Source organism: Budorcas taxicolor, chromosome 11, assembly GCF_023091745.1.
Source record: "Budorcas taxicolor isolate Tak-1 chromosome 11, Takin1.1, whole genome shotgun sequence".
Lineage (NCBI taxonomy): Eukaryota > Metazoa > Chordata > Mammalia > Artiodactyla > Bovidae > Budorcas > Budorcas taxicolor.
The window spans coordinates 42561235-42579509 of NC_068920.1; the positions used below are offsets into that span (position 1 = coordinate 42561235).

General features: G+C 53.6%; 4 protein-coding genes across 6 annotated transcripts in view; 3 read left to right on the forward strand and 1 right to left on the reverse strand.

The window, feature by feature from the left end:
• XPO5 (exportin 5) overlaps window positions 1-2849 on the forward strand; it is a 44500-nt gene extending 41651 nt beyond the window's left edge. The window contains exon 32 of the mRNA XM_052648393.1: window positions 68-2849. Within this exon, the coding sequence (XP_052504353.1) occupies window positions 68-202 (135 nt within the window). The 3' untranslated portion in view covers window positions 203-2849. The remainder of the gene's footprint in view (window positions 1-67) is intronic.
• Window positions 1195-9041, reverse strand: POLR1C (RNA polymerase I and III subunit C). 3 transcript variants are annotated; one of them, XR_008200123.1, is made up of 10 exons: window positions 8928-9041; window positions 8737-8808; window positions 4255-4362; window positions 3909-4041; window positions 3503-3622; window positions 3263-3415; window positions 2961-3110; window positions 2728-2844; window positions 2436-2613; window positions 1195-1559 (listed from the first exon to the last, which is right to left on the reverse strand). XR_008200123.1 is itself a non-coding variant. In XM_052648399.1 (10 exons), the coding sequence occupies exons 1-9, from the start codon at window positions 8994-8996 to the stop codon at window positions 2495-2497; spliced, it is 1041 nt and encodes a 346-aa protein (XP_052504359.1). In that variant the 5' UTR covers window positions 8997-9041; the 3' UTR covers window positions 1196-1559; window positions 2454-2494. The 3 variants fall into 3 exon arrangements, 2 of the variants coding, with proteins under 2 accessions (XP_052504359.1, XP_052504358.1); XM_052648399.1 differs by having other exon boundaries at window positions 1196-1559; window positions 2454-2613; XM_052648398.1 differs by lacking the exon at window positions 1195-1559 and having other exon boundaries at window positions 2268-2613.
• Window positions 9042-9136: 95 nt separating this feature from the next.
• On the forward strand, window positions 9137-13484 carry YIPF3 (Yip1 domain family member 3). Its single transcript, XM_052648397.1, has 9 exons — window positions 9137-9390; window positions 10004-10201; window positions 10382-10488; window positions 11754-11799; window positions 11939-12031; window positions 12187-12318; window positions 12505-12618; window positions 12786-12909; window positions 13008-13484. Exons 1-9 carry the CDS (start codon window positions 9310-9312, stop codon window positions 13154-13156), a joined length of 1044 nt encoding a protein of 347 aa, XP_052504357.1. The 5' UTR covers window positions 9137-9309; the 3' UTR covers window positions 13157-13484.
• Window positions 13485-15679: 2195 nt separating this feature from the next.
• Window positions 15680-18259, forward strand: LRRC73 (leucine rich repeat containing 73). The gene is made up of 6 exons (XM_052648400.1): window positions 15680-15951; window positions 16574-16734; window positions 17086-17208; window positions 17591-17691; window positions 17839-18061; window positions 18189-18259. Exons 1-6 carry the CDS (start codon window positions 15680-15682, stop codon window positions 18257-18259), a joined length of 951 nt encoding a protein of 316 aa, XP_052504360.1.
• The last annotated feature ends 16 nt before the right edge of the window (window positions 18260-18275 follow it).

Sequence of the window (18275 nt, forward strand, 5' to 3'; positions counted from 1 at the left end):
AAGATGATCCTTAAAGTAACCCACTACTCAAGCCCCGGCATTAGTTCTTTCTCTTTGTCTTCCACAGAAACCCCTGGGCGAGCAATTCCGGAAAGAAGTTCACATTAAGAATCTTCCCTCACTTTTCAAAAAACCAAAGCCAATGCCAGAGACAGATGCGCTGGATGAGGAGGGTGGCCTAGCCACCATCTTTGAACCCTAAATCAAGCTGTTGCGCATCCTTCCTCGACCTTTATTGTCATCTCTTCTTCCCCTGTGTAGCTGATCTCTAGGCCCCTCTCCACTGCCACCTCACTTTCCACCGTCGTCAGCCTGGAGAGAGATCCAGGGCTGGAGCTGGAGAGAGCGGGCCCTGTTTAGGGCTGGAAGTCATTGTGCTCAAGTATCAAGAGGGAGTCAGGGCTTACACCATTCTGTCTAGATTTCCCAGGTATATCCCATCCTCTTTGGAGTTTTGCCTTTTCCCAGAGAGAAAAGCTAGAGCAGAGCGGCCCTTCTCCCCAAGCCCTCCCATGCCCAGGCAGCCATACACCTGTGCAGAGTGGTAACTAGGGGCGCTACACCCAATGCTGTGACCAGCCAGGCTTGCGGCAAGGGCTCAGCCCTGAACTACTTGTGCCAGAGTTTCTCCTGGGTTGTTGAGTTCCATTGAGCCCCCTTGCTGCCGGGCTGACAAGAACCTTCCCCATTCTCCAGGGGCGTATCTGGGTCAGGTGCTGAACTGAATCTGGCCAGTTCCCACTTTGAGCAAGAATCTGGTCGCCTGAGGAGATCCGTGGTATGAGCCACTGATAAGCTCTGGGTACAGTATCAAACATCCGTCCCTTCGGGGGCCAGGGCTGGGCCAGGGTCTGTAGTGCTCTAACACCCCTTAGAGCTCACATATTTTGTCCTGCCACGAATCCTCAGTGTTGTTTCCCCAGCCCCCAGGGTCCACTCAGACACAAGAGCCACAGTACCCTATCTAGTGTCATGTGATGTCACTGGCATTCAAGGATAAATCCACACCAACTAGGCTATATCTGTAACAAGCAGCTAGCCACTGGTCTCCTCTCCTAGGACTAGCTGAGTCCAGGTGCCTTCAAAAATCTCATGGTCTTTTGGGTCCTGGTCACTTCCCTCATGGGCCATTTGCAGAAGAGAAAAACATGCCTTCCCATCAGAGCCTTTATTGTGAGTCTCCAGTCTCTTCTAGACATCACTGGATGGCCCTATAAGCAGAGGGGACATGGGTGTGGGAATTAAGTTAATCTCCACAGTGTTCATGTGCTCTCCACAGAGGCCTGGCATCAGTCCAATCCACTGACCAGGCTTTTCAGTGAGAGCCAGTCAGAGTGCATGGACTGAAGCTGCAGCTCTTAGCTGGTATGGCCCCAGGTCAGGTGGGGGCAGGAAGAGGTGAAGCTGGAAAAGACTTGGGAGTCCACGTAGCACCCTATGGCACAGGCTGGATCCGTCCCCTCTTCCTGGGTGGTGCTTTGGGCTTCCTGTCCACTGTGAAGGCCGTCTCCGCATGTTTCCCTCCAGGTTTACCAGCTGCCTACTCCTCTCTGGTGGGGCTGTGGAGGGTATAGTTGTATTTATTGTGTTGTAATATTTTTAACATCCAGTGACTTCATGCTAGAAGTTTTCTATTGTTTATATAACCTTTTTGTAGAAACATTTAACTGAAGCACATCTGCATGTCAGTAAAAATCTCAGTTTCATACAGAAAGGGCCCCATCTGCCTTTTTCAAACCAGTGACACACTCCAGGGTCGCTGTTCCTCACAAGCATCTTGCCAGCGGGGCTGGACAGGAGGAGCTGCCTAGGAGACCTGCTCCACCAGGCCCTCCCTCTGAACTAAGATAGCATGCCAGCCGGGGGATTTCTCTCCACGACATGTAGGCCAGGTAGTCCTTGCATCCTCTCAAGTGTTGCCACTGGTGGCCGCTGGACCTAACCCAGAGGGGCTGTCCAAAGAGCACTGTTCTTCCTGCCTGTGTCTTGATGGCCCTGTGACTCGACTGCCATGGAACACCCTCTTCTCAGGAACGTCCTCGTATCCAGGAAATAGGTGAGCAGCACACGCTGTTTTCCTGCGGTCTGCTTGTGCCCCCATTTGGCATTCTCTTGGGGCTTCAGAGGTACTTGGCCCAGAACCTGCAGTCATGTCTGAGCTCAAAATTCCTAACTGCTAAATAATGCGAAGTCTCTTCTGAGGTGGGGCCCTGTGTTTCTGGATGGAAACTGAAGAAATGGTCTCCAAGAAAGGGATTTTTGTCTGGATGTGAATTTATTTACACCAAGGCCTTACAAAGGCATAAAAGACACATTTTGTGGCACATTTAACAAAATGTATTGACTGAAAATAAAGCTGGAATTGTCCCCAGAAAACCCAGGCCCCCTAGTCTCTCTGGGCTCCCAGTAGTAGTACTGCGGGGGCAGGGCAGAACCTGAAGTCTTCAGCTTGCCTCAGGAGTACCCGATCCTGGCCATATCATCCAGCGTGGCCTTAGTCCATCTGAACCGCATCCAATTCGTCCAGGAACCGCTGACACTTCCCCATCAGCACCTTGATGGCTTCACTCACCAGCACATCTGGTGGCAACACCCCTGTGGACTCAACAGAAACTGGGGACCAGAGAGAAACGTGCCTTAGCACATACTGCTAGATTCCACATCTGACCTCCAGCAAACTGCGGCATCAAAAAACCACCACCGCCCCACTGTCAACTTGAAACTCACAGATATAATGGTCTCGAACACGCGCAAGCCGTACAACCTTCTTTAGCTTCTCATTCCGGAAGACTTCCCTGCTAAAGGTATCTAGCCGGGGATTGGCAACTCTGGCCACCTTTTTACCTAATGAAAACAAACCATATTATAAATACATGAGCCCACAGCTTGAATTTCTCTCTGCTATCTTCAAAGGAAATATGCTTTAGGGCCGGGCTTACACACCATCCCAAATCCCATACCTTGGATTTCCTGCACCTCAATAACACCAGGTGAGAAGCAGCGGCTCAGCTCTTCCGCCGCCTCCCCTTCCACAGGCTCCAGCAGGGTGATATCTGGCAGGAGCCTGTAACTGGCTGTTGCCACAGGTGAAAACTTGGCATGATCTTTGCCTGGAGGAAAGAGGGCACTCAGAGCCTGGGAGGAGACCCTTCTTCACATTCCCTAAGCTACTGAGTGAAGGGCCAGCGGCTTTCTCCCTGTTGGGAGTATCTCAGCCAAGCTCCTGTCATGTCTCACTGACAGTGTAGTCAAAAGGTCTCACCAATGCCCTTGACGCAGTGCATGAGCAGGTCAATCTCCTGGCCAGGCCGCAGCTGCGCAATGAGGATGTCGTCGTGCACTGGGCGGATGGTGCCCTCCGGGAAGAGGTCAGCCTGGTTCCCCAGGGGCACCCACGTCATGTGCCTGGTGTACACTGCGGGGGGAGCACATCACACCCAAGTCCCTGAAATGCGCCCACCAGGGAGTGAGCTCCCCTCCCCCCGCAGCCCCCGGCGCGCACCTTTGTGGTTGACATAGAGCTCATTGGGGTCAGAGGAGTCTTTAGCAGCGTGGGGGTTCCGCGTGCACCTGACCTGCAGCCGGAACTGCAGGGTGTCAATCTCTGTGCCGCCTTCGTCTCCTGCACAAAGGGGGAATGTGGGGCGCTCACAGCGCTGACTGAGACATCAGCACCGGGCACCATGCCCCCCGCCTGGCACATTTCTCTCATTCTCTTGGCAAACACAGGAAGGGCGAGGGTAAGTGTTCTCACAGAGAAGAGCACAGATGCACCCCAAGATGGGTAATGGGCCCAGGGTCCCAAGGTAGATAATAGAGGATTCGAACACAGGCAGTCTGATTCCAGAACCCCTTTCAGAGGAGGACGGCCCCCTTTTTCCCAAAATGTCATTTTCTCAAACCCTCACCTTGGTTCCGATATTCAAAAAGACGGGGGTCGGCATGAATGGGGATGAGGCCCAGGCGGTGGGCGAGGATCTCATCCTGGACGATGGATGTGTTGTTGTACACCAGGACCTTCTCCACAGCCATGGTCGGCACCTGCCCAAGGAGAGAGACCCTGCAGTGCCCCCAGCAACTCCCCCGTGTCCAGATACAGGGAGACCGAGACCTCATTCTAGGATACTTAATGAAAAGTTTACGAAGAATGAGCAGGAGGAATGCTCAGCAACACTGCAAGAACACCGCTTGAGACAATTCCCCAAGTGAGCTCCCCCCCCACAACCCCACCTTTGCCACCGTGCCCACCGATACCTCAGCTAACAGAATGCGCCGAAACGCATTGGCAATGGCTGCGTCGATTCCCACCATGTCAAACTCCAATGAGTTTTCATCCATGTGTACCACATCCACACGGAAATTCTAAAGGGATAGGAGAGACACTAAATGAAGCCTGTTTCTGTATATGCAATACCTCCCCACCTGACATTCCCCTCAAAAACCTCCCTTTGCCCAGATGTCCCTCATTAGACCTTACTTTCTCCCTCAATCCTTCATTTGATTTTGGAAAAGCCTTCATTTTTGTCTTCCATTCATTTAAAACCCTCTGCAGGGATTTCCCTGGTGGTCCAGTGGTTAATGCAGGAGGGACACGGGTTCGATCCCTGGCCCAGGAATATCCCACGCACCATGGAGCAACTAAGCTCATGAACCACAACTATTGAGACAGCACTCTAGAGCCCATGCCCCACAGGAAGAAGGCCCTGCAGTAAGAAGCCACTCACTGCACCTAGAGAAAGCCCAGGCCCATTAAAGACCAAGCACAACCAGAAATGAAATTTTCTTACAAATTCCTCAAAAAGTAAAAAAACCTTCTGCAATATGGCTTCCAGCCACATTCACAGAGGCTATGTTACTAAGAACAGGCTCACATACTGCTCACCCAGTTGACACTACTCAACTTTTATCTTACTATACACCTCTGCTACACCTGGGACTGTTGAGAGAAGCCTGTTTCCAAACTCGGCTGCCTTGATTTCAGAGCATCAATCTCCTCCTGGTCTGATCAATCCTTCTAAATGCACAGTCTTCTACCTACTATATAAATGTTACTGTTTCCCAAGTTTTTGTCTCTCTCCAGCGTGACCTCACAGAGAAGGCAATGGCACCCCACTCCAGTACTCTTGCCTAAAAAATCCCATGGACGGAGCCTGGTGGGCTGCAGTCCACGGGGTCTCGAAGAGTCCATCTCGACTGAGCAACTTCACTTTCATGCACTGGAGAAGGAAACGGCAACCCACTCCAGTGTTCTTGCCTTGAGAATCCCAGGGAAGGAGGAGCCTGGTGGGCTACCGTCTATTTGGTCACACAGTCAGACATGACTGAAGTGACTTAGCAGTAGCAGCAGGGTGACCTCAACCCTGCTCATGATTTCAGCAATAACCTGTATGAACAACTCATATATATATATAAAATCAGTTTGCTGGACTTCACTCACAGGAAACTGAATGCCCCAACAGTCCCCTTCCCCAGACTGATTTCTTATCGCTAAATGACCACCACCCATCAGAGCAGTAATTTTACACTCCCCCCAACAGCCCATATCCAAGCAACCACCAAATTTACCTTTCGTCTCCCCTGTGCTCTGTTTCATCATCACAATCTTCATTTCTGCCTTCAGCCTCAACTTCCCTATGCAACTGTCACAAATTGTGCACACCCCACAGGACAAACCTCAAATCCTCTCTCTACCTCTTAGCTTGCAGATATGATCCTACTTGCTTAAGAACTCTTCCAGAGCTCCCTATCACCTCCGGTGCCTAAAATGCACTTCAATCTTGCCTACCACTGAGCTGCTTGGACACTCCTCAGCCTCTGCTCCTTGTTCAAGGCTGAACTTAGATGTCACCTCCTTCAGAAATCTTCCATACCTCTGCTCCCCATTCCCATTCTGGATTAAGTGTCTGTGTGGGATACCCCCCAAAAAATCCCGACCTCCACCCTATCCCCATCATCTTTTTTTGCTTTCAGCTGCCTTTGCCGCATTACACTGGAGTCATTTGTTTATGTTGGCCTCATCATACACAGACATTAGGCAAAAGGCAAAGCCACCTCTCCTTGTTTTGCACTGAATGAGATGAAGCATGGAGAAGTGGCATCAGGAATAGGAATTAAACCTTGATTAAACTTTGTGACACCTATATAGGAAACCCTGACTAGTAACCCAACAGAGCTTGGCCAAGCACGCGCAATAAAGGTTCTATACAACCTTCCACACCTGGTGTTTCACTCCAAGGGAAAATTAAAGGGGGGAAAGCTCTTAGTGTGGTGGCTTTAGGAGACAGATGCACAAGAGAAGCTGTTATAACCAAGTGCAATCAAGATCCCACCCATCCTCCCAATAATAAATAGACCATCCCTAATCAAAGAAGTCAAGTGGGCCTTAAGAAGCATTACTATGAGCAAGGCTAGTGGAGGTGATGGAATTCCAGTTGAACTATTTAAAAGCCTAAAAGATGATGCTGTTAAAGTACAGCACTCAATATGCCAGCCAATTTGGAAAACTAAGCAGTGACCACAAGACTGGAAAAGGTCAGTTTTCATTCCAATCCCAAAGAAAGGCAATGCCAAAGAATGTCCAAACTACTGCACAACTGCAGTCGTTTCACATGCTAGCAAAATTATGCTCAAAATTCCCCAAGCTAGGCTTCAATGGTATGTGAACCAAGAACTTCCAGATGTTCAAGCTGGATTTAGAAAAGGCAGAGGAACTAGAGGCCAAATTGCCAACATCCTCTGGATCATAGAAAAAGCAACAGAAGTCCAGAAAAACATTTACTTCTGCTTCAATGACTAAGCTAAAGCCTTTGACTGTGTGGATCACAACTGTGGAAAATTGAAGAGATGAGAATACCAGACCACATTGCCTGCCTCCTGAAAAACCTGTATGCAGATCCAGAAGCAACAGTCAGAACTGGAGATGGAACAATGGACTGGTTCAAAATTGGGGAAGGAGTACGTCAAGGCTGTGTATTGTCACCCTGCTTATTTAACTTATATGCAGAGTACTAGATGAAGCACAAGCTGCAGTCAAGATTGCTGGGAGAAATATCAATAACCTCAGATACGTAGGTGACACGATCCTAACGGCAGAAACCGAAGAGGAACTAAAGAGCCTCTTGATGAAAGTGAAAGAGAAGAGTGAAAAAGCTGGCTTAAAACTCAACATTCAAAAAACTAAGATCATGGCATCTGAACCATCATTTCATGACAAACAAACGGAAAAAATGGTAACAGTGACAAACTTCATTTTCTTGGGCTCCAAAGTTACTGCAGACGGTGACTGCAGCCTTGAAAGACACTTGCTCCTTGGAAGAAAAGCTATGACAAAGCTAGACAGCACATTAAAAAGCAGAGACATCACTTTGCTGACAAAGGTCCATATAGTCACAGCTATGGTTTTTCCAGTAGCCGTGCATGGATGTGAGAGAAGGCTGAGTGCCAAAGAATTGATGCCTTCGAATTGTGGTGCTGGAGAAGACTCTTGAGAGTTCCTTAGACAACAAGGAGATCAAATGATCAAACCAGTCAATCCTAAAACAAATAAACCCTGAACATTCACTGAAGGACTGAGGCTGAAGCTGAAGCTCCAATACTTTGGCCACGTAATGCCAAGAGCTGACTCACTGCAAACGAGTGATGCTGGGAAAGATTGAGGGCAAGAGGAGAAGTGGGTGACAGAGGATGAGATGGTTGGATGGTATCACTGACTCAATGGACATGAGTTTGAGCAAACTCCAGGAGATACTGAACGACAGGGAAGCTTGGCGTGCTGCATTCCCTGGGGTCACAAAGTCAGACCCAACTGAGCAACTGAAGAACAACAACAAAGAAACCTGCACCCATTCAAGGAATTAAAATAAAGGAGTGGGGCTAGAAAGACCCTCAGGTGGGCTCCTCACTCGTGTGGACACCCGTATTCTGTGAGTGCCTACTTTCCCTTCTCCTTAATAAATTGCTTCTTTGTTCTCTCTACACCTTAGTTTCTCTGTGTGACATTTTTCTGCCCTTTGGACAGGTAGAATAAGAACCTGGACCTTTACTTTAGCCTGTCCCACATCACAAGTATGGTAGGAGACAGACGGGCTCCAGCTGAGGAATTTCCTATCAGCCTCCTGTTTGCCCTCCAGAAACGAAGAGAGAACAGAAACAGAGTCAACAGTCTTTGTCTCTTGTAAATATCTTGAAGAAATAATTACAGCAAGAACAAAGCAAGGCGAAATCCCTCGTCTGAGTAAGGATTAAGGGATCTCTGCTTCCCCCTTTTTAGGATAAGGAAGATACATCACAAGTGCAGAAAGGCTACTTGGGGTCAAAAGTCAGAGGATAATTCAGGCCATAACGAGTCTTGCTCTTCCCAGAAGCCTTCACTTCCAGATCCATCTTGGCTAAGAGGTGAGTGTGCATCCCATGGGAGGGTCCTGCCCGTGTGCCTTTCTACATGTACTTCTCTTTTCAATCAACTTCGTACTTTACTCTGTACCTTCAGCCTCCTCGCCTGAATTCGTTCTTGACTAGGCAGACAAGGACTAGGGACTCTAGCCCTAACTGCTGGCTCCTGTGGTCGTAGTTAGGACTACCGGTGGGGGAAACTACAACCCTGCTTCCAGCTACCGCCCTCTGCCCCTTGCTGCAAGCTGCCCTTTTCTGCTGCGCCTTGGAAATTACAAGGACAGCTTCTAAGGCACAGGTTGCTCATATCACAAAGTCCGATCCCACAGTTCCAGCTCCACCTACCTTCTCAAAGCGGTCCTGGTCCCAGGCATCATCGTAGCCGCAATAGTTACCGGGAAAGTCAGTGGTATGAACCTAGAGCAAAGAGAGACGAGAATGTCTGCGAAGGGGCAGCGAGGCCAAGCCCGTCCCCACTCTGACGCCAACTCATCCCTGATTCACTCTGCTCCCGAGCTGAAGGCCACAAGACTTACATTGCGAACCCCAAACTCCCCTAGAACCACGCGGGTCCTCATTTCCTCCACAGCCTGGGCCGCCGCCATCTTCAACTCCTCCACGTGACCAGAGTACCTAACTGATGCGTGCGCACTAGTCGTCCGCCTCCGTTTCTGTAGCAACGCACCACCTCCTAGACTCTTAAATATCGCGAGACTGTGCCTTGCCTCCGTCCACGTCCCCAGCTACCGGAAGTTGGTTTGAGCCAAACATCCGGGTTTCTCCTTTTTTCGCTTTCCGACCCATCGTACCTTTCTTTCTTGTCCCTAGACCTGTCCCTTTCTCAGGCTCACATCTCTCCCACTACTCCTCCGCGCGCGGGACAAGCACGGGCTTCAGCGACGGGAGCCCTCGAGGGACATGGCAACTCCGGCGGCGCCGGCTGGCGGCGCCCGAAACGGGGCCGGCCCGGAATGGGGAGGGTTCGAAGAAAACATCCAGGTAATGGCCCCACGGCTCCGGCTGCCCGCAGCCCCTGGGCCGGCAGCCGCCCTGAAGTGTCATGGGGACTCTCCCTCAGAGCCTGGAAGTCTGGTCCATTTGCAACACTTTTTATCTTCTTTTGAGTCTTCGTGCACAAGAAAGGCAGTGGGGCTAGTGCTGGTCTTAAAGCTCCAGACTGGTACTCCAGCCAGGGGCCTTAGGTATCTGGGCCCAGCTGCTCTTGCTTTCCACAAGTTTAGGAAAGTCAGTCGGAGACAGGCATGGCGGGAGTGGGCTTGGGGGTGGATGGGATTCACTAGCCAAAACCACACTTGGTGCGCATAGCCTTGTTTTGGGGTTGGGAGAGACGAAGAAAATGGGCAGTTTGCAGCCCTTTGGGGCCTTGGTAGGGAAGGTAGGAAAAAGCCGTGTATGGAAGACAGGGACTAGGTTCCCCAGACTAGAACAGAGAACCAAACAAGCAGGGATTCTGAGACCAAATGAGGAGAAGAGAGTGGCGTCATCTGTGGCGATTTCAAGTCCCCTAGCCCCAAACCTTGTGGTGAACAGAGAAGGACTCAACTGGACGAAGCAGAAAGGTCCTGCACTCTAGGGTCTGTTGTCTTCACAGGGTGGGGGCTCAGCAGTGATTGACATGGAGAACATGGATGATACCTCAGGCTCCAGCTTCGAGGACATGGGTGAGCTGCATCAGCGCCTGCGTGAGGAAGAAGTGGATGCTGATGCAGCTGCTGCTGAAGAAGAGGATGGGGAGTTCCTGGGGATGAAGGGCTTTAAGGGACAGCTGAGCCGGCAGGTGGCTGATCAGGTAAGCACAGTTGGCTCCCTGACAGGTGGAAATGTATACCGAGGAGACCTCTGGTTCTGGAGTTGGTGAAGTCCACCCCAGGTTGTCCAGTTCAAACCATGTTGAAATCAGATAAATAAGTAACATTAGAGCCAAGAGTTTGACAGCACCCTTTCACCCCACCCATCTTCCTTGCTATAGATGTGGCAGGCAGGGAAGAGACAAGCCTCCAGAGCCTTCAGCTTGTATGCCAACATCGACATCCTGAGACCCTACTTTGATGTGGAGCCGGCCCAGGTGCGAAGCAGGTGAGGCTCCTCCTCCTGACAGAAACTGCCCTCCTAACACCCAGTCCTTCATCCAAACTACAACCGGACATCAAACCCTTAGACTCGCCTTGTTATGACCCAGCCACACCATTCCTGTTGTCATAGAACAGGGCGTAGTGATGACATACTGCCTTCCTCCTCTTCTCCATCTAATAAAGTGTTCATCTTCCTCAAAGCTTGGCTCAAACGTCACTTCCTTTGCTCCCCATACCCGGTTTGTCCTTTCCTGGTGCTCCAGCAGGGCTCTCTGCACTTCTCACAGGTAACATGTCAGCACTGCTGTACTTCCTTATTCCTGGGTCTCTCTTTCCAAAGACTTCCTCAGAAGCAGGCTCTGTTTTGTTCACTTTTAAATTCTTAGGACCAGAACAGCCTCTGAATCTGAGTATCAGTACATAGTTGTTGAATGACTTCAAGAACTGGATTTAATCTTGGCTTGGTTCTTTGTTCATCCTTTAATTCAACTAGTGCTTATCAAATACCCACTACCACTTAGCAAGTATTTACTAACTTTCGCTGTGCATCAGGCACTGTAGTAGTTGTGTCTGGGAGCCTTAGATGTAAGATGGGATGCCTAACTCAAGGGCAGCCCTCAAGCACTCATTTGCCATGAAGGGACACACCCAGGAGGGACCCCTGACCCAGGGTTGGCTGGAGGGTTGGACAGGGCGCTTTCTCAGAAGTAAAATCCAGTCAGGATCTAAGGTACTACTAGGAGCTACTCACTTAAGAAGTGGGGAAGTTTTGGGTACTTCTGTTTGTCTTGCCGGGAATTTTAATACCACTTCAAATATATTTCTCAAGAAAATGCTCAGTGTGGTATCTGGAGGGATGATAAGTAGAAAGAGGCCGGGGGCACCCTGGTTCTTGCAAGTGACAACTTTCCTCCTAAACATTTCCCAGGGGTTTATCTTTGCATCTCTGCTGAGGTTTGCATGTCTTTTAAAGGGGAACAGGTCACATAGGTAAACGGCCAAGCCCTCCCAAAGGCCCAGGGGTCTCTCTGGATTCCCTGTGTCACTGCTGCGTCAGTTGGCACAGCGTCAGGGCTGTTCTTCCTGAAAGCATTTTCAGGGGCAGGGTAGTGATTTCCTCGCTCATCTGTCTTTACTACCCTCTTCTTCCTTAACAACCGGCATGTTCTCTTCAGTTAGTGAGATGAGGAAGATTCGGGCTTTCCAGAACCTCAGGGCCTGGTGCTGCCTCTGCTCTCATCTGCTCTCCTCTCCCCTCTCCCCTCCCAGGCTCCTGGAATCCATGATCCCTATCAAGATGGTCAGCTTCCCCCAGGTGAGTAGGGGGGCGTAGCATGTCTGGAAGAGCCGGGGAGGAACTGGGGCAGAGGGTGGAGCCACCAGGCAAAGCCCAGGAAGACATCAACAGAAGAGCCATCGTACCCCCCAGCCTGAATGAGTTGGTATATTGACAGAAAATCGCAGGTGAGCTCTACGGACCTCTCATGCTTGTCTTCACGCTGGTGGCCATTCTCCTCCATGGAATGAAGACATCTGACACCATTATCGTAAGCAGGACAGAGGACTTTGCGGGGGGTGACTGAAATGAGTTGAAAGCTGCCCACAGAGACATGGTGGATAGAAGCAGGCCCTGAGGGAGGAGGCCCTGGGTGAGACTGAGACCAGAGGCCTCACAGAACTAATGAGAGCTTTCACCCCACAGCGGGAGGGCACCCTGATGGGCACAGCCATTGGCACCTGCTTCGGCTACTGGCTAGGCGTCTCGTCCTTCATTTACTTCCTCGCCTATCTGTGCAACGCACAGATCACCATGCTCCAGATGCTGGCACTGCTGGTAAGGAATCCAGCACAGTGGTGGGCAAGTGTGATCTAAAGGAGTAACCAGGCTCTGGTCTGCACCTGTCTTAGGGCCCCAGGGTCTGGAATGGGGTGAGCTGGCCAGTGGACCATTCATTTTTCAAGGTCCCCACGAGGCCAGCTCAGTCTGAGCGACTTTCCTCTCCACCATCCTCCTTCCTAGGGCTACGGCCTTTTCGGACACTGCATTGTCCTGTTCGTCACCTATAACATCCACCTCCATGCCCTCTTCTACCTCTTCTGGCTGCTGGTGGGTGGGTTGTCCACCCTGCGCATGGTAAGCTGGGCAGCAGGTTTCTAGGGGTGGGCTGCCCTACCAGGGAGTTGGGAAAACAGCTCAAAGCTCAAGTCCCATCCCACAAAGAGTTTTTGCTCTGGGTAAGAGTGGCTTCCTCACACCACTCGCTTGGAGCAGGCCTCTGAGCTCTATTCCTGTTGCCCAAGGTGGCAGTGTTGGTGTCACGGACCGTGGGCCCCACACAGCGGCTGCTCCTCTGTGGCACCCTGGCTACCCTGCACATGCTCTTCCTACTCTATCTGCATTTTGCCTACCACAAGGTGGTAGAGGGTGAGTGTCAGGAGGGCCTGGCTGTGTGGAGGGGAAGGACAGCTGCCCAGGGCAGGACCCTGCCAACCCTCACTCACTTTGCATCCTTCTCCTTTCAGGGATCCTGGACACGCTGGAGGGCCCCAACATCCCGCCCATACAGAGGGTCCCCAGAGACATCCCCGCCGCACTCCCTGCTGCCAGGCTTCCCACCACCGTGCTCAACGCCACAGCCAGGGCTGTCGCCGTGACCCTGCAGTCACACTGACCCCACCTGAAATCCCTGGCCGGCCCCTTTCCCCCAGCGGTGAAGCGGAGGAAGATTAGAGGACAGTACTGATGACGTGTGTCTCTTTGATGGGGTCTACAGCTGCCACAGAGCTGTAGCCACTTAAGTATCTCCTCGATGCCTGTCGGGCTTCTGGGGGCACAAGGCCAGGAACTCCTGGCCGGGACTGCAGGGCTCTGCAGCCAGTGAAGAAAGTGGGTCAGCTCCTCGGAGGCCCTCTCACCACCTACCCCTTCCTTCCTCTTTATCTCTCCCACATTGTCTTGCTAAATATAGACTTGGTAATTAAAATATTGATTGAAGTCTGTGCCTGCAGCTACCCATTCTAGTGGTCCTCCCTGCCACCCCTCTTCCTGCGCACTTCCCTATTCTGTCAGTGGTGGTCATGTCACATGTTCCTCCCTTAAGTATACCCCTATGCAAGCAGAATGAAAGTCAGACAGCCTAGGGACTTCCCCTGGCAGACCAGTGGTTAAGACTCTGCACTTCCACTGCAGGGGGCCTGGGTTCAGTCCCTGGTCAGGGAACTGAGATTCCACACGCCAATGGCATAGCCAAAAATACTAATACTAGAGTGGGGTAGTCCAGACTACACCGGACTGCGTTGAAGACTGCCTGTCCCCAAGGCAGAGGGAATGAGAATCCGTGCAGCATCACAGAGGCCTTAGCTCAAGAACCAGGAATCTGATGGAACAGTGCACCCAACTTGACTCTGGCCTCCGTGTCACTCTTGGGATGCCTATGGAGCAGTGACAATTGGACACAACTTTCCAGATGCAACCCCATGTCATAACAAGGTCCTTTGGCACCTGGGTCATTGTGTAAGGATAATCTTCCTGTGAGAGTTAACATCTGAAGTCAAAGTTGGCTTTGCCCTGGTTATATGGGGCCAGAGCAACAAAGCTTTCTTCAGTTCTCAGTCTTTTCTCTTAAAAGCAATAACCACCTGGAGGAGAGCACATCCACCCCCACTAGCCGTTTAATCTGTTCCACCTAAGGAGTTACTTAGGGTGGTTAATGGAAGGAACAGGATCTTTGGCCTCCCTTCACTACTTTATATGATTCATTTTTAAAAAATTAATTACCCTAGTAAATCTGGGTCAGCATTTCTCCTTTCTAATAAGGGAACTAAAAAATACATGCCTAGGGTTTGCCCTATACGACCATATGGGAGTGGACCAAGTTGTAAGTGCACTGCCTGTGTTAAGCAGTGTACCCTTACTGAAAGCTCCAGCCACCATCCACGGCCGCAAAACCACTCCAGGAGGCCATCCTGGCACGCCTTTCATTTTGGCTACTCCAGTCTCCACCGGTACTGAGAACGTCAGAGCAACAGCAGCGCCCTGATCACCTGGGAAAGGAGCCGCACCAGCACCTTGCATCTACCCGCGGCTCACCTGCTCCAAGGACCCTTTGAGGGTTCCACTGGGCCTGTCAACTCAGGCCGTCTCAGCCAGGACGGGACCCCGGGGGCCGCAGCTGCGCCGCAGCCATCATGGCAAGGGGCACGCGGCTGGAATCCCCACGCACGCGGCGCCTCTCGTCGCACGGGCGGGGCGAGGCGCAGATTAAAGGGCCCTAGGGACCTCGAAACTGGATGGCGGAGCCGGTAGGCGGCGGGGATCCCGCCTTGGAGAGAGAGGCGTGCCTTGGATCCCGGCGAAGGCACGACGAAAAAATGAGCAAAAGGACCCGGTACACTAATAGTCCCAAACGCCATCTCCACGTGACGGGCCTCTATTCTCCTCTCCTCATCCCCTCCCCGACCCAGGCTTCCACCCGGCTACCTACTCTCCACCTGTCGTCTGGCCCCACACCCAGGGGAAGGGCGTCCACACCTGAAGGCCGGGTGTGCGCAAACCTCGCGGGCCCGCGTGGCCTAGGCCGGGCAGGGGGCGGGGCGAGCGGTGGTGACGCGGCCGTTGCCATGGGAACCCGCCGCCCGCTCCGGCTCAGCAGCTTCAGCCGGAGCTGCAGTCCGCCGCCCTCTGCCCGCCTGCCGGCCCGCCGGCCTGGCCGCCTCGGGCTCTCCCTACGAGGCGGTAGGGGGAGCGGGGCTGGAGGAAGGGAGAGAGCAGATGCGGCCTCCGAGTGGAGACTGGTCCCGCGCGTCCTAAGCTGAGGTCCCTGAGCCGCCGCCGCAACCGCGAGGGACGAGGAGCGTTCCCGACCCCGGAACGCGCCCCCCGGCCCGTCACCCAGACACGGACCCCACGGTCCGTCCCAGCTCCAGCGCCGCGCGGTCTCAGCCCGGCCGGCCACTTCGGCGGCTCCGCAATCCCGGCCGGCCCCGGCGCCCCTCTCCGCCGCCGCCGCCGCCGCCGCCGCCGCCACCGCCACCTCCACCGCCGCCGCCGCCTCCTGCGCCTCTGCCGCCCCCGCTACCCCCTCTGCGTCCGCGACCCGAGCCCGGGCCCCGACCCCAGCCCCGACCCCGCCCGCGGCCCCGCCAACCTCGGCCGCGGCCCGGGCCCCGGCCCCGGCGGCCCAGCCGTGGGTACGATGCTGCCCAGCTCCATCCAGATTTCGGGGGAGCCTCTGTCAGGCGCCGAGGTGCGGGACATCTGCCGCGGCCTGCGCGACAACGCCGTGCGCCTGCTCTCACTGCGCGGCTGCCGTCTCTGCGACCGCGACTTCGGCCGAATCTGCCGGGCCCTGGCCGGGGCCACGTCCCTGGCGCAGCTCAACCTTAACCTGGGCGTCGTGTCCAGTCCCAACCGCATCAAGCAGCTGGCGGAGGCGCTGCGGACCAACCGCTCCATCCAGTCCCTCTTGTGAGTGTGCTCTCTCGAAAGGGGGTCCTGGGCACCACACCCCTTCCTCTCACTCCTCTTGCCACCTCCTGTTCCTTCCCACACCTCCTTTGACCTGTCTTGGCTCTTGACCTACCTTCTCACCCCTTATTCACGCCCCTTTCCTCTCTGACCATACCTCCACCACACCCTCCAAGCTCCTGCTTTATCTCCAGACCATGAACACCAGCCCCAGCCCAAGGGAGACAGGACACCCACCCCCTCCCTGGCAGGGTCCTTGTACCTCCCAACCCGATCACCCCAGTGGCTTCTCCTGGGCAGCTGCTCTGTCCCCAGAGAAGGAATCCTCCCCTGAGGACTAGATCCCTGCCCATACATTATGTCCAAAACACCATCCCTACACACCCCTTCTCTGTGTTCTGATCTGGGGCCTAGTCCCTGCCCCCCAAAAGAAGCCACATTCTTCTTTTAACTGCATTCTTTCAGAATCTAGAACTTTCTTCCTTCCCAGGGCCTCTCCCATGTGCTGTGACCGAATGTCCTCCTCACCTCTAGGGCTCACCATCAGGGAGGGTGCGCCTTCCCCCTTACAGACAGGGCTGATGATGGCAGTAACCTTTGCTCTCTGCTCTTACCCCTCAAGTCTGCATGGGAGCCCTCTGACGGACGCGGGGCTGGCCTTGTTGAATCCAGCCCTGGCCCTCCACCCTGCCCTTGTGGCACTGGACCTGGGGGACTGCATGCTGGGTGATGAAGCCATCAACCTCATCTGTGGCCTCCTCCCGCCTGACGGGGCCAAGTCTGGTGAGCAAGGGCCCTGCTGAGGGCAAGGGCTGATGTGGCCTTGATGAAAAGCAAAAAACTAAGTGCAGAGGGGAGGGGGCCCGGCCCGGAGAAGAGGGCTCTAACTGTGTGGGTGAGAATGGTTTTCAGATCCTTTCAAGGAGGGAGAGTTGGAGCTGAGCAGGAATGGAGACACAGGAATCAGGCTACAGCAGGCAGGAAGGGCATGGGGCTCTAATGTCCCTGAAGCTCTGTGGAGGGGGTGGCGTGGCTCTCAGTCACTAGGGACACCCCAAAGATCCCCAGGTGGGGGAGGGGTTGGAGAAGGGCCTGACCTTCCCCATCCTGGCTTCTCACTGTGATGCTGCCCAGGCCTGAAGGAGCTGACACTGAGCGCTAATCCCGGCATCACCCCTAAGGGCTGGAGCCGCCTCGCCATTGCCGTGGCCCACAGCTCCCAGGTCCGCGTCCTCAATCTGGACTACAACCCCCTGGGTGAGGCTCGCAAAAGTCCCTTTTGATTCTCAGCACGCCCCTCACCCCAGCTCCAAGAACCTGGGATCATCAGTTGCCATGGTAACCACTACACTGGAGAAGGAAAGGAAAAAGAGGGTTGTGGGTGGAAGTACAGGAGCCACCGGTGTGGAGGACCAGCTGACCAACAGTTAGATGAGAGCATCCATCACCACCCCTGGGGCCTGGCTGGCTTCATCCATTCACTGGCCAGTCACAATGCTCCCCTCCTGGCCATCTACCAATTGCCAGCCTTTCCTGGCCTGGGGTGGGATCTCAGGTGTTTAGGGTGATGGGGAGGCTGTGGGAAAGTTAGTAGGCCTGCAAATGACTGCAGGTGAGTGTGTGTGTGCTGTCTCCCCAGGTGACCACGTGGCAGGGATGCTGGCTGTAGCTGTGGCCTCCAGCCGCACCTTAGAGGTCCTAGACTTGGAGGGCACAGGCCTCACCAACCAGTCAGCTCAGGTGAGAAGTCTTCACTTTGGGGAATGGACCAGAGGTTGAGGTTAGCCTCAACATACGTCCTGTGGACATACCAAAGGGGTGGCAGCTTGGAGCCTGAGGAGCCGCGTTAACTGCATTCACTCTTTTCCATATCCTTCCCCACTGCAGACCCTGCTGGACATGGTAGAAAATTACCCTACAGCTCTGCGGAGTCTTGTGTTGGCCGAGAACAGCATTAGCCCGGAGCTGCAGCAGCAGATCTGTGACCTCCTCTCTGAGGGGGAGGAGGAGGAGGAGGTGGCAGGAGGGCCTGGCGACACCCAGGAACGACAGCGAGCACGGGAGCCTGCTGCCCATCAGAGGGGCAGCAGCTCCTGGACGGGCCCCAGTGGTAAGAGCCCCCAGAGGTTGATTGGAGGCTTGAGACCAGGGAGACGGTGTGGGAAACTTAGGCCACTTGTTTGTGGTCCCCAGAGGAGGGATGCCTGGTGGTCTGAACACCCCTCCGCCTTCCACAGATCCCAGCTCTCAGATGGTGCTAATGACATCAGGACTAGGGGACAGTCTGTTGGCTGAGACTGAGATGTGACTCTCCGTTTCTGCGC

Coding starts and splice junctions, on each gene's coding strand:
- YIPF3 (XM_052648397.1), top strand. CDS start 9,310: ATGGCAACTCCGGCGGCGCCGGCTGGCGGCGCCCGAAACGGGGCCGGC. Junction 10,202..10,381: donor GCCGGCAGGTGGCTGATCAG/GTAAGCACAGTT, acceptor TCCTTGCTATAG/ATGTGGCAGGCAGGGAAGAG. Junction 12,910..13,007: donor CTACCACAAGGTGGTAGAGG/GTGAGTGTCAGG, acceptor TTCTCCTTTCAG/GGATCCTGGACACGCTGGAG.
- POLR1C (XM_052648399.1), bottom strand. CDS start 8,996: ATGGCGGCGGCCCAGGCTGTGGAGGAAATGAGGACCCGCGTGGTTCTA. Junction 8,809..8,927: donor GGGAGTTTGGGGTTCGCAAT/GTAAGTCTTGTG, acceptor TCTTTGCTCTAG/GTTCATACCACTGACTTTCC. Junction 2,845..2,960: donor TGAGGTGCAGGAAATCCAAG/GTATGGGATTTG, acceptor TGTTTTCATTAG/GTAAAAAGGTGGCCAGAGTT.
- LRRC73 (XM_052648400.1), top strand. CDS start 15,680: ATGCTGCCCAGCTCCATCCAGATTTCGGGGGAGCCTCTGTCAGGCGCC. Junction 15,952..16,573: donor CGCTCCATCCAGTCCCTCTT/GTGAGTGTGCTC, acceptor TTACCCCTCAAG/TCTGCATGGGAGCCCTCTGA. Junction 17,692..17,838: donor TCACCAACCAGTCAGCTCAG/GTGAGAAGTCTT, acceptor TCCCCACTGCAG/ACCCTGCTGGACATGGTAGA.